The sequence below is a fragment of the Onychomys torridus genome, chromosome 7, assembly GCF_903995425.1.
Source record: "Onychomys torridus chromosome 7, mOncTor1.1, whole genome shotgun sequence".
In the NCBI taxonomy this organism is placed as follows: domain Eukaryota; kingdom Metazoa; phylum Chordata; class Mammalia; order Rodentia; family Cricetidae; genus Onychomys; species Onychomys torridus.
In genome coordinates, this window is record NC_050449.1 from 95,914,074 (window position 1) to 95,931,683 (window position 17,610).

The 17,610-nt window shown below is 44.3% G+C and overlaps 1 protein-coding gene across 2 annotated transcripts in view; it reads left to right on the forward strand.

Moving 5' to 3' along the window:
• The first annotated feature begins 14,836 nt into the window (after positions 1-14,836).
• Positions 14,837-17,610, forward strand: part of Rab6b (RAB6B, member RAS oncogene family) — a 60,199-nt gene continuing 57,425 nt past the window's right edge. The window contains exon 1 of one of the 2 annotated variants that reach the window (XM_036192350.1): positions 14,837-15,294. In XM_036192350.1, coding sequence (XP_036048243.1) covers positions 15,225-15,294 — 70 coding nt within the window. In that variant the 5' untranslated portion in view covers positions 14,837-15,224. Of the gene's footprint in view, positions 15,295-16,879; positions 17,032-17,610 lie in introns of those variants that run through there. The other variant, XM_036192351.1, reaches the window with a different exon arrangement.

Below are 17,610 nucleotides of genomic sequence, written 5' to 3' on the forward strand. Positions count from 1 at the left end.
CAAAACCTCAGTGTTAAGGACTAAATTCCTTCCAGAATTAACCACGAAGCCTAGAGTTCAACTGCAGAAGGTTAAAACACTTAGGAAAATAGACTACTTCCAGGCCAAGACACGATTAAAATAAGCAAAGAATTAATATTTTCCCATTTTCTCTTTTATATAAAGAAAACTCAGTTTGGGTTTGTTAAAAAAAAAAAAAAAGAAAAGAAAAGAAAAGGCATGATTAGTATAAATTATTCACACACTGCCAAGAGGTTAAAACAGTTCAAAGCCACCACACATGAATAATCGGCATCCACATCATCCAGGCACTCTTTGTGTTCTAGAAAGGCTAGACAAATATAGTAAAACGTTTGTGTAAATACGTGATTTCTTTCTATACCGTATTTGTAATAAGTTATTACATCAAATCGCATTCATATTTTCAAATTTAAAAAAGAAGTCAAAGGGAAAATGAAAGAGTTATGAAATTTTAGTTAGGTGTTATTTGCTTCAAGATAATTTTGAAAAAAAAAAAACCCTCACATCACAAAGACTAAGCTTTGGAGGGAAAAGAGAGCTGAAATGAGACTAAGATACTCTGTACCTGGCTAGCTTTCGGATCTGGAATGTGCTCCCAGTGGTCTGCAAAGTGACCCCTGGGTCTGCAGGTAGAAACCACTGAGAAGGGCAGCTCTGTGGGATGTTCTTGGGTACTGGGCATACGCTCATGAAGGGGATGAATGCTCTCTTTTCCCTGGCTTCTCATGTAAGCTGTTTCCCTTCTCCACACGCTTCTGTCATGATGTGCTGTCTCAAAAATGGGTACGCATTGCTAAAAACACAAGGCAAAATAAATCCTTTCTCTAGCATTTGTCTCAGGCATTTTATTATACTAACAGAAAACTGACTAAAACACAGTCTACATTTTAAGAGGTACTATTATTTGATCCTGCTATGAGTGATGAAGTCTGTTCAGTTGGAATACCCAGCCCACCCCCATTTCTTTCTCTCTCCAACCCCTCAGAAAAACCACCAAAAGTCCAGTTCTGACTTCCTGATGGTTGTGGCAGCTCCTGCCCTGAAGCTGTCAGCTGCCTAAGACCTCACCTAAAAGCGTACCATACTTAGGCACAAACCTAGCTTGTGGAGGACACACCATCACCCCTCGACTATAGGGTACATAAACACCCCACTTTAGGTCGGCCATATGATTTTCTCCTGCCCCCTTCTCCCATCTCCATCTCTGGGGGCTGGAGAGTCATCTGGGAGTTGCTTTGCCCAAATAAACCTGGTCTTTCACTTTTTAAATTCAGCTTGATCTGGCTTACTGCATCAGCGGAGAAACCTACTATCTGAGTACAGAAAACCAATTAAAGGCAGTAGATCTACAATGTTTCTTCCTTATCTCTCCCCTTTATGAATTATATTGTTAACAGTCCAAAATAAGTAATATTTATATTTTATTTTGTAACTATCATTTCAAAGTATTTTATGTTAATATTATTTCATAGTTAGATGTTTTCAAGAATTATCACTAGACTTTCAGCACAGCTCCCCATTCCTGAAGTCTTTATTTTGATTTATAGAAATTTAATTTCAAATAAGACTTATCACCCACAGTTAATGACCCATTTTTTGATGCTTTTGTTCTCAAAAATACTTATTTTCTCCAACATAACTCCTTAAAGCTTCCGCTCTAAGTTATAATCTTTGGGGATATTTATATTTTTCCAAGACTCAGAGAAATTAAGAGATTTTGTTCAGTGTTACACAGAATTACACAGCTAGTCTGGGAAGCCAGGATATTAGTGTCATTTAATTCCAGAAGTTTTTCTATTATTATCCGTCCATTATCCATGCCACCGTTCACTTACACACTTGTTGATTATCGTCCTCCTATCTGTCCACCTTCGCATCTGTCCATCTGTTAGATGGACCATCCATCCATCAACCATCTCTCTTATTCTCCTTTTCCTTCTCTTTAATTTTTAAGTTTATTAACTTGTGTTTTCTTTCGTTGAAACAGAATCTCACTCTGTAGCCTATAGCCCAGGTTGGTGTGGAATTCAGTGACCTCTCCTGCATCAGCTTCATGTACTGTGATTATTGGTAAAAGCTTCCATGCCTACTACTTCTTTATTCTCCATTCATCTAATCAACTATTCCATCTGCCCCATCTGCCAACTACACACCATATTATGTTCCACTGTCTACTCACTTACCTACATTCATTTATTCTAGCATCCATCCAGTTAGATGTGTGTCCTAGACACACCTACTTATCCATTTACCTATCCAAACTTCTATCCACCTACCAACCCTCTCATTCACAAATCACACCATCCATCCCCTATCTATCATCTATTTTTTCTATTAATTCATTTGTCCATTCAACCAGTTCATCAATTTATGTGAAAATCTGGAGACCCAGGTTATTATTATCCAGGTGGGGAGCAGTTTCTTTCTCTGACTCTTGATTTTCAGCTATCATGAGAAGACCACACATTCTGTGAGCTTAATAAGGAGGTCTGTCAACTCATGCCCTAATTATTGGTCACCCAAATAAACATTATTGCAACAGACAATGTGTATTTAACAGTACCATATCAAATACTGGGTCTTCTGTTATCAATCTCCTAATAGTTGTATATTCTAATCTCATCAAACCTCCACCATAAAAAGTTATACAACAAACTGAATGGGACATACACTACTCTAAGAGCATCTGTAAATAAGTATTGTGGACATTATAAATCTATTCCAATACATAAAAGAATATTAGAAAAATTAAGAAGGAGGGCTGGAGAGAAGGCTCAGTGGTTAAGAGCACTTACTGCTCTTCTAGGGGACCCTGGTTCAATTTCCAACACCCATATGGCAGCTCACAACTGTCTGTAACTCTAGTTCCAGGGGACCTCACACCCTACACAGACATACATGCAGCAAAACACCAGTGCACATAAAATAAAAATAAATAAATTACATTAAAAAAGAAAAATTAAGAAGGAAGAATAATCCATTTAAAAAAGCTATTCAGAAAATGAGGCACAGTTGGTGTTGTTTTATTTTGTTTTAGACAAGTCTAAAAGCTCTGGCTAGCCCTATAACTTGCTATAAAGAACAGACTGGCTTTGAAGTCATAGAGGTCCACTTGCCTCTGTCTCCTGGGACTAAAAGATTGTGCCACCGTGCCCGGCATAGGCACAGTTTTGTTCTGTTTTGTTTTGTGTTTAATACGTACTTGAAGACACAGGAGAGATAATATGATAGTAAAGAAATGGAAAGTTTAGAAAAGGGTTATTTAGCTTTCAATTCCAAGTTATAGTCCATCATTTCTGGCAGGTCGGGTCAGGAACTCAAGCAGTTAGTCACATTACACCCACACTCGTGAGCAAAGAGAGAATAAATGCACACGTACTTGCTTTGCTTGCTCGCTCTCAGCTAGCTTCCTCCTTTCTCAGAAGAGAGATTCCCCAGAGCCCCGCTAAAATAATGCTTACAAAATTCAAAGATGTTTCTAAATGGTAAGTTTGAAATATTGGAAGAAAAGAGAAAACCATAAAAGGATGTATTTAAAATATATGTATTAGATTTGAAAAAGAAAAACACGGATATTCTAGACCTTAAATGCAATGGTAAAAATTAGGAAATAATTAGATGATGTTTTAAAAGACAAAACAAAGCTGAAGAGAAAGTTAATAATCTGAAAGGTTAATCCAAAGAAAATACCCACAAAGCACCATGAAATGACAAAAGAACGGAATATGCAAGATATATGAAGTACTGAAAAGGTGTGGTTATTAATCTTGATTGTCAGCTTGACAAGATTTAGAATAACCTGGGGAACAAATCTCTTGTGTGTCTATAAGAACATTTCCAGGGAGGTTTAACTGAGTGGGGAAACCTACCCTGAACTTAGGCAACATCATTCCATGGACTGTGTGGTCTCAGACTGAATAAAAAGGTTACAGGGGACAGAGTGCCAGCACTGGTCTCCCTGCTTCTTGTCTTCAGACACAATGTGACAAGCTGCCTCAAGCTCCTGACACTATGCCTTCTCCTTCATGATCAAAACTATACCCTTCTTTCCTTCTTTCAGTTGCTTTTGAAAGGTAGGTAGAAAAGGTAAGGAAAAGAGAAGGTCTAGCTTAAGTATAGACCCGGAAAGAGAAAGAGGAGAGAGTGATATGGAAAAAATATCTTTTAGAGGCTGAGAATTTTCCTAAACCAGTGATATGCAAGATATTCAATGTGGTGAGGAAAGGGGTTTTAGGTTATGGACAGAGTGGTCAGAAGTGGCTGTATTCTTAAGCATATTTGTTACAGGGCTGGAGAGATGGCTCAGTGGTTAAGAGCACTGGCTGCTGAGCATGGAGGTGGAGTTTCCTATCCCAACCACCTGGTCCCAAATAAACACACAGAGGCTTATATATAAATGCTTGGCCACCAGCTCAGGCTTATTATTAACTAGCACTTACTTTGAAATTAACCCATTTGTATTCATCCATGTATTGCCACATTGTCATGGCTTTACCAGTCTTCTGGCATCTTGCTTCTTGGGTGGCTGGCTTGCACATCTCTCAACTCCATCCTTCTTTATCCCAATCCTCAGTTTGTCCCACCAAACTTCCTGCCTGGCTACTGGCCAATCAGCATTTATTTAACTAATCTGAGTGACAAATCTTTACACTGTACAAGAGGGAGGTCCTGAGTTCAACTCCCAGCAACCACATGGTGCCTCACAACCATCTGTAATGAGATCCAGTGCCCCCTTCTGGTGTTCAGTCATACATAATAAATAAATAAACCTTTTAAAGAAAGAATGTTTGTTCTACTAAGAAGTATCTAATGCACTGGGGCAATAGGAAGTATGCCTTATGGGAAAGACCCCACACAGGCGAGGGCATCAGGAAACAACAATGTAAATTCATTTGAAAAGAGTGTGGCTAAAAAAGAAATTGCCTTCTAGGTGCCCTGTTGGAGAACAGAAGACTTGGGAAGTGTTTTCTCAGATTCATCTTTCAGAGACTACTGTCACTGTGGTCCAAGGGGGCCAGGCTACACCTCAGGCTAACAGCAGAACTTGACATCATTCCCATAATTGCTTGTTTTACAGGCATGCAAGATTCATGGGGGAAGGGGGTAGTGTCCTCGAGGCTTGTACTAAGACAGTTGCTGAGGCCAAGCATTGTATAGCAGGATCAGAGTCCTTGCATGGAATCTTGAGTGGGCTATGTTCAAAACTGTGAAGGTGAGGTTGAGGTTGTAGTGGAGGGCCCAGGATACTGGAGGTGCCAGAGGTATGGGATGTTCACTGAAAAAAATGGCTAGCACTGAGTAGAGCCAGTCCAAGAGAGATGACACAGGAGCAAACAATAGAACTAGAAAAGTGGGGATTCCCAAGTCCATGAGAACCCAGATGAGGCCTGCAAGAGCCCCAGATGCTGGACATGAAGCTGCTGGGTTTGGTGTTTGTCCTGCTTGGTTTTGTTTATGTTTTAGCCAGAGCTTTCCTGATATGGCCTCATTCTTCCCCTTTGAAAGAGGAATGTGGCATACTTGAAGCATGTGACTTGCTCTTATTGACTACACAAGGGGCTCACAGCTACATGATCTTGAATCTTACAAGAGACTTTGGGCTTTTGAATAGCATTGGGATTATTGAGATGTGGGGAGTTCTTAAGGATAGACCAAATGCATATCATGCTATGAGATGGACAGGAGACTAAGGGAGTCCGGAGTGGAATGTTATGGTCCAAAATGAAGTTTTGAGTATCAAGTTGGCAAAGGGTGCTTGTGATGGTTTACTTAAACCATCAACTCGATTGGATTAATAGACACCTGAGGTTTTGAGACACGCTTTTGGTTGTGTCTGTCAGAACTGTTCTAGAGAGGATTGAAGAGGGATGCCAGACCTGAATGTGGGCAGCCCATGATCCAGGGTCATAGAGTGACTAAAAAGAAAAGAGAAGGAGGAAAGGGGGTGGGGAGGAGGAGGAGATCAATTAGGCACTGACATTTTTCCTTCTCTCTTTTCTGTTCCACTGAGAAGCTAGGAGGTGAAAGGTCAAAGATAAGAGTCATGCTTTCCCCGTCATGATGAACTGATACCCTCAAATCATAAGCTAAAACAAATAAATTTTCCCCTTGTTTCTTGTCAGGTATTTGGTCATAGCAACAAGAAAAATAACTAACACACTAGTTTCAAAATTGTGTTGCTCTAAGAATTCAGAGCACAGAACCTGTGTCATTTTAGCATTAATATCCCATCAAAGGAGTAATATGTTACTTAAAAATAATTCTAAATTCATCAACATAAGACATTCTTCATAAATTCCTTATATTTTTGCAGCCTATGTATATAATAGCAATGATTAAAATTAAAATATGCATATCAATTCATTTTCAAAAATTGTTTCAAGTCATTATTTCTGGTTTGTATTATAAAAAGCTGCAAAATAAATGTTTATTCTTATTCTGCCAGATCATAAATAATCTTTCCTCTTTCTTTGTCATTTCAAAATTAGATACTTCACATGAGAGTGTAATACCAGGAAGGAAACAAATCCCACTGACATTTTTATCTTTGTTTATTGAATATCTGGCCAACATTTGTTTTGAACTTCTCATAAGTCTGGGTTATTTACTTAAAATTTCTGGAACACTTTCTAGCATGATCTAGATTAATTTTATTTATATCTAGCTGAGATTATTTTTGACATATATAAAATATTCAAAATATTCTTATTTCAGATTCAGTTCAGACTTTTAGGCCACAAATGAACAATATTTTATAAACTAATTTGGACACACTAGAAGATATCATGTCAAACATCATAGAACAATATCCCTTATGTCACATGAGCTACTTAGACTTTAAAAAATATCTGTAATTTTTTCTAATATTGGATCAATTATCTTTGATATTATGAAGAAACAATCATAGTCTACAGGAAATCCATTACCAGGCATATCTATTCAGCCTTAACTGAAGATCAATTTTGTAAAGTATCTTTCTTGTCTTCATATTTTAAATATAATTTCCGTAACTGAAATAAAGATTTATTTTTGCCATTTCTCCATTTAAAGTGTTATTGTTGTTATTTTGGATGCAAGAATGTTAGTTATCTTATCTGGCCAAAATTACAACTTAGATCTTGGGGAATGTACTATCCATTGAATTCTGGTTTCAGGACAATAACTCCATTACTTCTTGTCGGCCTGTAATGAGACTCTTAGCAAATTCAGCATTGAAATGCCTGTGACTGTTGCCTCATCGTACACAGGAATTTACTCTTTGTTGTTGTATGCTCTAACAAGTTTTAGTCCCTCTCCTTATGACATCTGCCCATAACTTCCTCCAGTTCCTCTTTTTGTATGTAAATACGTGTGTGCATGTGTGAGTGTGTCTGCGCATGCAAGTGTGTGTGTGTGTGTATGCAGGTATGTGTGTGTGTGTTTGTCTCTGTGCATGTCTCTGTGTGTGTGTGTATATATATATATATATAGAGAGAGAGAGAGATAGATAGATAGACAGATAGATAGATAGATAGATATAGATATATCTGTGGGGTGTGTGTGTGTGTGTGTGTGTGTGTGTGTGTGTGTAGATCAGAGGTCAACACTGAGTGTCTTCCTTGGTGGACTCCCACTTTACTTTTTGGAATGGGTCTCTCACTGAGCCTGAAGCTCACCAATTTGGCCAGACTGGTTGGTCAGTGAGCACCAGGGATCTATCTCCACCTACTCGGCACTGGGTTTACAGTCATGCACACCACCATGCCCAGTTTTTATGTGGTGTGAGGATCAAATTTAGATCCTCATGCTTGTGTAGCAAGCTCTTTGTAGACTGAGCCATCTCCACAGCCCCTGGTTTCTGTCTTCTATTCTGGTCACAGTACTATTGTCTCCACTAGATTCTACACTTACACTTTCATTTTATATATAAAGCCTTGTACACTCATTTTCTCTCTAATTAATTAATTAACTAGTGTGTATTATGTAGACAGATTTTTCTTTGGGCTGCCAGCTCACAGAAACAACACAGAGACTTGTTATGATGAAAGCTTGGCTGATAGCTTAGGCTTGTTTCTAACTAGCTCTTATAACTTAAATTAACCCATTTTCTTTTACTCTACATTCTTTTACATGGCTTGGTTACCTTTACTTTGTAATGTCCATGCTGCTCTGTGTCTGGCTGGCGAGTCCACCTTCTTCTTCCCAGTATTCTCTCTGCCCTGAAAATCCTGCCTAGCTATTGGCTGTTTAGCATTTTATTAAACCAATCAGAATGGCATATTTTCACAATGTAAAGGAATATTCCACAACAGTTTTGTGTGTGTGTGAGTATGTGTGTTGTATATACATGTGTGTAGTTGCATGATGTGCCTTTGTGTGTACATAGAAGCCAGGGAAGAATGTCAGATGTCCTGCTCTACATCTTATTTCCTTGAGACAGGGTCTCTCACTGAATCTGGAGCTAGGGTGGCAGAAAGCAAACCCCAGTGAGCCTCCTGTCTCCTTACCCCTACAGTGAAGGGATTTCCAGGTTCATGTGACCATGCCTGTCTTTTTATGTGGTTTCTGGGCCTTTGAACTCAGGTTCTCATGTTTGCCCACATAGCAATCTTTATTACCCATTTCCACTTCCCCTATACAGTTACTTTCTAGACTAGGATAATAATTTCATTAGTACTTACAACCTATATATATCCCACTGTACCTATATTATCTGAATAGAATATTATTCTATTATATAAATATATAAATAAATTCATGCTGAGTCAATCCATTAGCACTGACTAGAAACACGAAGTGCTTCTGCATAATTATAGAAAATCTTGTGACACAATGATACAATAAGTTATGTAACGCAACAATTAAAGCAAATTATAGTCCATAAAAATTATAAAGTTGTGTTAAAAAGAAAATACTTTACACCGTTTTGGTGCTTAAATTGTGATATTGATATTAGCCATGTTTGTGTGGAAAACACACTGTTAGGAAGACACACTGTTAGAAGCCTCTTCAAAGTCAGTCATATGACAGAGAAATCTAACTCCCAGGCACTCATATTAGTGGCCTGAAGATACATGTTAACACCAAGGTCTGTGTGTGAATGTTGATGGCACTTTTATTTATAATTTCCCCAGACTGAAGCAATAAAACTGTATTGTAACTGACAAACAGGTTTTAAAATTAGCATATCTAAACAATGGAATACTATCAACAATGAGAAGAAGTGAACAATTTAGTAATTCCACAAAATGAATGAAGCTTAAATAACTTTTCTAAGTGAGACAAAATAGATCCCAAAGGCTATGTATCGAGTGACCCCTTTGTATGACATTCTGGGAAGGGCAAAGCCATAGGAACAGAACGCAGGTCAGCAGCTGCCTGAGACCCGAGAGAAGGGATGGATTCATCATTGTGAGTGAGAGAAGAGACTAAGAGGACTTTTCTGTGTGATGCTTTAACAGTGGGTCTATAACTCAAAATCTGTAGGAATTAGTACAAGAAACGGTTTTATTGTGTAAAAGTGTCACATGCAAACTAGGCTATCAAGAGAACCCAAACTGGAATATAGGCTGATAGATAAATCAAGGTCTATTGTAAATTAATGGCATAACCATGTCTTAGTTTATTTTTCTGGAAGGCCAGTCTGTGGGCCATTTTCTTGACTGACTGATGTGGGAAGGACCTGTCCCACTGTGGGCAGGACCACCCCTGGGCAGGTGGTTTGGGATTCTGTAAAAAAGCAGGCTGAGCAAGTCATGAGGAGCAAGCCAGTAAGCAATATTCCTTCATGGCTTCTGCTTCGGTTCCTGCCTGCAGGTTCCTGCCCTGAGTTCCCTCATTGATGAACTGTAATCTGTGAGCTGAAATAAACCCTTTCCTCCTCAAGTTGCCTTTGGTCATGGTGTTTACTACAGTAATAGAAACCTAACTAGAACAGGGTGAGGCCAGAAGAGGGAGTCAGAACCCCCTGTAGCTGGTCATGAGCTGCCCAGGGTGGGTGCTAGGAACAGAAATCTGGTCCTTCAGAAGCACAGGAAATGTTCTTAACCACTGTGTCATCTCTCCAGTCATTCCATCCAACTTTTAAAGAAGTAATACCAATTTTACACAAACTCTTGCCAGAAATTGATGATGCCCTTGTACTTCTCAGTTCGTTTTGTGAGGCCAGCATGACTCTGCTCCCAAACCAATTGATGGCATTATGAGAGAAGAAAATTGCAGGCCAGTATCACTCACAAACATAGGCCAAAAAGCCCCCCAAATTCAGAAGGTAAAATTTAACTTTATATAAAAGAACAATTTATTATAACCAAGTAAGGTTTATCCAAAGAATGTGGGCATCCTTCGTGGGTGAGGGAATAAACAAACCACTGTCATCCCCACCACAGCGTATCTTCCAGCAGTAAATGGAGTGAACTACTGATACAAACAGGAACTTGAGAATCTCCATGCAACTACCCTGATGGAAAAGAAAAGCCAGTCCCCCAAAGTCACACACTATGTAATTTCAATTAGATTCACAAGATGACAAGTTTCAGGAAACCAAACAGTTCAGTGATTGAGAGTGAGGAAGGGAGTGCAGGTGTGAGGAAATCGGGAACAAGAAGGTCCCCAGGGTGATGGGGTGCTTTTTCCTTGGTTGCCAATATACAGGCTGTGACAATGAACTTGCAAGATGCAACCACGGTCGAAACAGGGGGAAAATAAAGGACCTTCAGGCTCTTCCTTTCTTGAAATTGCTTGTGAACCTACAGTGACTTCTGTTGTTTTATCTTTGGCACAGTGGCTGCGCCTCAATCTACTGCTATTGCAGCTAGCAATTGTGATGCCACAGTTACTGGCCTGCTTCTCCAGAACTACCCCAGTGCTCAGGCTGCAGCCTGCTGGGAGCTTTCTTCCTGTAGGGACCAGCTTTGTTACTGCTGCTAAAGGTAGCGTTAACTAAATCTCTGTCGTTCTATTTATAGATATGACTTTCAAAGACTGGGGTGAAAACCTGCTAGCTCAGGGAGTCTGAGTAGTAACTAGCTAACCTTCTCTCCTGTCTGGCATCTCCCAAAAAGTCCATCCTTCTGCTCTGCCAAAACACAAAAAAGGCCATGCCACTCAAAATACCTCCCTACTACTTCCAGTGTGTCTCTCTATCCCTTCCAGATGCCCTCTGATGCTCCATATGAAGGTTCTTCAATGCCCATCATCCTTTTTGAAGCAAATTGGTGCTGCCAGGAGCAGATGTGTCTCACTGTCATGGACAGCCCTTAGGTTATTAAAAAATCTTAAATGCCATATTCTGTAGGTTTGTGAAGTGTTTGAAGACCACCTATCCATCTAAGATATATCTCTGTTTAACCTTGAGAATATACCTAACATGACTACAAGTTTGATTACTACAGATGACTAACCTGTATTTCTTAATTATACATTATATTTTTAATGAGCTGCATAGGTACAATACCTTAAACAAGAGTAGAACACATATACAGTATGACAAAAATAACCTTAAATTTGTATCAATATACAAAAATCCATACCAATGTAAAATATTTGAGATTAATAGTTGCTTTTTAGTTTAAAGTCTATCCAATAACCTACCTTTTTATCCTATCCTTCCCAGACTTCCAAATAAGGAGTAATTTGTAGTACCTTTTTATATAAATAACCAAGGGCAAACAGCCAAGACCTTCTTGAAGAAAATGAAGAAATATGGGTAACAAGGTAGCTGCTATAGGCTCTGACAACAGTTTTTGGCATAAAAATAACATACATTAGGTTCTACTTCACAATGTATCTCCTCTATGAAGAGCTTTGAAATCTTTTCATAGATACACCAGGAGACAGGTAGAGAGCAATCTTATCTACATCATTTGCAAAGCAGAAAGAAGGTTGGGTGCGTTTTCCAAGGTTAATTTCCTGGCTCTGTTAAGGTACTGTGGTTATGTAAGATGTTATTGTGGGGCTGTTGGATGAAGAGACACAGAAACTTCCTGTACTATTTTTTGAAACTTCTATGTTAGTCTAAAATTATTTCAAGCTTTAAAAACTGGACACATTTCACTGAAAATGGTTTCAGAATTGGGGCAGACAGTGGAATACTGAACATCCGTGGGGATGACAGACTGCTCTAGGCATCAGCAGGAATCTCGGGAGCATAAGGAGCACAAAAGTCATAGGACAAAGTTTGAAATATCAATTCAAAAGACTCAAAAGAAATGCACGTGTTGAGAGGCACATCTAAACAGACTACAACGGAAAGAAAAGCCATAGTTTGGGGTTTGTGGGTTGAGGAATGAAGAAGGGGAGGAAAACCCCCAGGGGCATCGGAAATATGAGAAGGCAGATGTATGTATTTATGGTGGTAACCATTTCTTTCTATGTTCCTCATCCCTCAACAGACGGGCCAGAAAGATGCTATGCAGAAGAAACTTTCTTGTGGGGTTGCCAGGTCAAGGCTTATAGTTCCTATTTTTCCTGTCACCTGAGAAATGCCTGGTGTCCCAGGACAGAATACCCGCAAGAGACAAAGGAATGAAAATGTAGGAGAGAGACTTGGAATGGAGCAGACTCTTAGTGCCTGAGGCTAATATTCCCACAGCATGAAGGCCACACTGTGTGAACTGAGTCCTGCCTAGACTACAGGAGCCAACCCAGCGTTTGCCATCTGAACCGTCATTTGAAGAATCCTGCAATGTGTTCTGGTCCATGGCTTCCTCAGTTGGAGTTGGTGCCAAGCCCCATGAGCTGACTCAGAGGCTCAGACATCCTCTACCCTATTCCTCCTTCCCAAATGCCCACCTTACCTGTAGGTAAAAGATCAGACTTTCAGAAGTCAAATGGTCAGAGAAGGGTGGTCAGGGCTGAATTAGCCTTGCCCAGAAGACCACGCTTTCTCTTGCCTCAGTGATGTCCTCAGACCAGCATGAGATGGTGTGGGGACATAGAACCAGTGTGGATGGAGGTGTGGCGTGGAGGATGTGACCTCCTTGGATGCCTTGACCTCCACAGGCCTTTTACTCACAGGCAGAGGGGACTGTGGCTTAGAAGTATTTGCAGGGGTGTCCAACCTCTTGATATTGAGACAAGACATTGACAAATTTCACACTGGGGAACCAGGAAATGGAATCAACAGCAACAATTGCAAAAAATAAAAAAAAAAAACCACCCCAGTATCTCATAATGTTTTACATATGATGATAATATTGTGTTGGACAGTATTCATACTTATCCTGGACAGCAGGTGGCCTGTGGACAGTGGGCTGGACATACCTGCCAGAACTTTCTTCAGCCTTGCTTGGTGATCCTGAGACTGCAGCAAACTCAAGGCAGAAGGTGGGTGGAACCTGAGAGAGTTAGCCTGTCTGGTGCCAAGCACAGCGTGCTTGTATCCCAGGGGGATGATCTCCAACCTCAGGGACTCCAAACCAAAGAAGACCATGAGAATAGAAAGGTTACAATGATTTGAGTCATAGGCATGAATTCGAGCTTTTGGTGACTATACCTAAACTCCAAGGTCCCAGGGATTCCAGGTGGAGCCTCAGCTGCTGCTTCCATGGAGTTTACTGTAAGGGTTCAAAGACAGACTCTAGTGGGTGCACTCTGGGTACATTGCTCCTGAGACGGGTTAGCCGTGGCTGTCCTGGAACTCACTCTGTAGACCGGCTGGCCTTGAACTCAGAGATCTGTCTGCCTCTGTGAGTGCTGGGATTAAAGACGTGCACCACCACCACCTGGCTAAAGTTTCAATATCTTTTTCCTTTGTTTTTTTTTTTTTGGGGGGGGGATGGGGTGGTGGGGTGGTGGTGGTGGTGTTTTTTTGGTTTTTTTGTTTGTTTGTTTTTTTGAGACAGGATTTCTCTGTGTAGCCTTGGCTGTCCTGGAACTTGCTCTACCAAGCTGGAAGTTTTAATATCTTAGTAGGCGTGGGCGCATTTCACTCCTGGCTCTCTGAGTAACACCCACCACACATTCCAGACAAGCATTCCCTACAAGGTCAGAGGTCAAGACCAGCGGGCAGCAAGAGAACCAGATGTTTTAGACTGGGCTGCCCTGGGAATGCATCTAGTCCTAATCTGCCCTCTGCTCTTTGCCCTCACCCTGTTAAGTGTTTCCAGCAAGCAGAGGTGAATAGGAGGAGGTCGCCCTCGTGTTCTCTTGGGGCTCATTATACAAATAAACCTAAATAGCAGGGCGGAAGAGTGTAGTTGGACTGGTGGTCTCAGGGTCAAAAAAGGCTGGGCACTGTCCTGGAGTTAGTGGAGCTGGCTTCCACCAGGTCTTCTCTCCCACGGAGCAGACTAGGACTCAAACCGGGGAGTTAACCGTAGGCACATCCTGTAAGGGCGTCTTTCCTCCCACTGGCCAGATCTGCCCGGGACAGCCAAGCTACAGACCCCTCCCCATGAAAGAGTCTGGGCCTAGATGGAGGGCGAGCTAGAGGCCACCAGGGGCGACAGAGCAGCCCCACCCCATCTGCGCCAGGTATCCTCCTACTGGCCACTACACCATGCACTGGCCATTTCCTACCTTCCCGCCCTGTCCTACCACGGCTTTGCTCATCTGTGTCTGAGACGAAGGAAGGGGCCCCCATCCAGGTGTCAAAGACCAGAAGCAAATATCCCCCTGACCACGTCTTTCTTTATCTAGGTGGGTGGAGGGGGAAAACAGAAGTAGCCGTAGCCGGGCCGTGCGACCTCCGAGGAGGGGCACCGCTCATAAGCACAGGGCGAGGTGCCTCTCCCCGGGCGGGCTGCGCGCGGGGGGCGGGGGCTGGCGCACGCCCCCCAAACCCCGCAAGCCCACGGGCCCCGCATGACATCAGAGGCAGGGGAGCTCGCAGAGCGCAGGCGCGGGCGGAGCAGGCGGGCGGGAGGGGGCGCGTGGCGCTGCTCGGGAGAGCGCTCCTCCGCCCAGCTCGGTCCCTGCGCCCCGCTCCACCCGTGCCTAGCTGCCCGCGCCGAGCCTCGGGCATCCACAGCGCGACTGTCGCCCGTGCAGCCAGCGCCGCCCTTGGCTGCGCTGCGCACCCTGCCTCCTCCCTTTCCGCCGTCGGACACGCAGCCGCAGGCCGGGGCCGGGCCGCAGCTGGGGAGTCAGGGGCGCGCGCAGCCAACCCTCCCCCCTCCGGCTCCCGCACCGCCCGCCGCCTCCCCTCGCCCTCCTACTCTCCCCTCCCTGCTCCTTCGCCGCTTCCTCCTCCTCCTCCTCTCGGGGCCCCAGCTGCCAGCATCATGTCCGCGGGCGGAGACTTCGGGAATCCGCTGAGGAAATTCAAGCTGGTGTTCCTGGGGGAGCAGAGCGGTGAGTGCGCGGCTTATTCTCTCGGCTCGGAGCCGAGTCTTTTCCCCACGCCGCCCATTCAGTTACCCCACTGGGGACCCTCCCAGCCCCGGCTCGCCAAGGCCCTTCCACGCCCGGGCGCGGAGGAGGAAAGGGATGCAGATGGGGAAATGGGGCCGGCTCGGGTGGGGCCCGGCTGGGAGAACCTGGGGCAAAGGATGGAGGTGGCTTCGGGGTCAGGGATGAGGGTGAGGGTGGGATCTGGATAGGGGTACCCCGTGCAGGTGCGTCCGGGAGGACCGAGGGCGGCGGCTGGTTTGGTGGCTCTAGGCGCCGGGTTCGCGGGCTCGCTGACTAGCTCGCACTGCGGCACCGGCTGCGGAGCACGGTGCAGGTGTCTGGGTGCCCGCGAGGGTGTAGGCGAGGGGACAGGAGCCTTTATTGGGAGAACGAGGTGGGGCTGAAGGCTGGTTGCCCCCACCCCATAAGGTTGAGCCCGAGGGGTTCCCTGTGGACCCTGCCCAGAACCAGGGGAAAGGACACGTTCAGCCCTGGAGCAGATGGCCGCTGAGGAATGGGGGACACGACACCTGTCCCTTTTCGAAAAGAGTGGGTGCAGGTGGTAGGGGAACAGAGCACTTAGCCCTCCAGGCTTACATCTGACTGGCCAGAAGGTTCTAGACCCACTGCCCTTTGCTAATTAATGCATTAGCCTCTTTGGGGGCTCCGGGGTGTGGATCATGAGAGTGAAGAATCTCTCTTTAGCAGGTGACTTGGGGGATGGTACAGAGGCATCTCATATCAAGGAGCTTGGCACTGGGCAGAGAAAGGCCTAAGCGACACGCCCTGCCTGGCTTCCCTGCCCCCTCCAGAGAGCATCAGTGGAGCCGGTGGATTCTCCCACCCCCATCTCCCAGCTCACCGCCCTCCTTGGGGGAGGGGAGGTCACCGTGACAGCCAGCCAGAGCCGAAGGAGGGGGGGGAGACTGAGGGTTTCTTTGCTGCCCAGGAGCTTCCCCACCCCGAGTATCTGAAACCCAGTTTAGTCCAAGGTGGGGAGCCTAGACTGAAGAGCAGCGACCCCTCTGAAACCTGTAGGAAGGTGTGGCTCCAGGGGAACCTCAGTCCAGGAGCCTCATAACCAGGGGGTTACAGAGACCAGCTGGGTTCTGAGCATTTCTGCTGGAGGAGAAGGGGATCCCCAGGGGGCGGGATTTCCAGCTCTAGCTCTGTCAACCAGTCCTGTTAGCTGGTTTTAGAGGCCGAGAGGAGGAAGGCTGTGGGAGACCTGGTGGGCTCAGGCACAGTGCAGCTATGACGTGTGTGCGTGGGCTTTGGGGGTCACATGGCCACCTTCTGTTGGCTGATGCTCAGTACCTGAGAAGGAGGCTTGGGCTCTGAGAGGAAGAAGTGGTGGCCTGTTCTGGAGAGCTGGGTTTGGGACATTTCAGATCGAGACCAACCCAGCGAGGTAGTCTGCTGGATCTGATTTCCAGTCCTTTGTAGATCCCAGTGTCACAGTGGACACCTCCGCCCCTTGCTGTGTGGACCTCAGCCTTAGGAGGGAACCTGCAGGGGTACAAGCAGCCTTGAGGTGGAAGTCTCATCCGTGTTGTCTTTTGCCTAATTGGAGGCCTCTGAAAATGGGTGGCTTGAAGGAGGTCTATGCCTCATGTTTTCCCGGTGCCTGGACTATGCTGTAGTCTCAGAGAATATTTGTTTATCCGGAGTTCGAACACAGTCCCATTGTCCTCTGTGGTGAGTTTGAATGCGAACTCTGGGGTCCCTTAGAAACAGTGCTGGTGGGTGGGAGCCGCTGCTGAGAGTTCTGCCAGCCACTACAGGTCCGAATGAGAGTCTACCCTTATCTCCATGCTTGTGTGGAAAGGGAGCTCCAGGGAATGGGGGCGGCCTGCCCGGAGACCCACTGTGAGTTGTGAACACTTTGGGAACAGGAATCCATACTTCCCTTTTCCAGTCTACCATTTCTCACTAGCATGCCACTGGGAAATAAGATGACCTTCAGTGGGAGAAGCCACGTCCGGAACCTCTTTGAGAGGAAATAGGGGCTCGGGGGTAGTTGATTTGGGTGACCCGGTGGGAATGCTGCACGAGTTGGTTGGGGGTGGGATTCATGGGCCTTTGGAACATGGTCCATTAGTGAGATTGACTGCTGGCCACCTTGGACCCCTCTGGCAGACAGCCCAAAGCTCCTGAATAGCTCCTTCCACTTAGCTGTGTCATTAATGAGTTGTTTACCTCAGGTTTACAGAGCGTCGGGTGTCTGTGAGATGCAGAGGTTATGTGTATCCCCAAGCCTGGTGGGATGAGATTGCT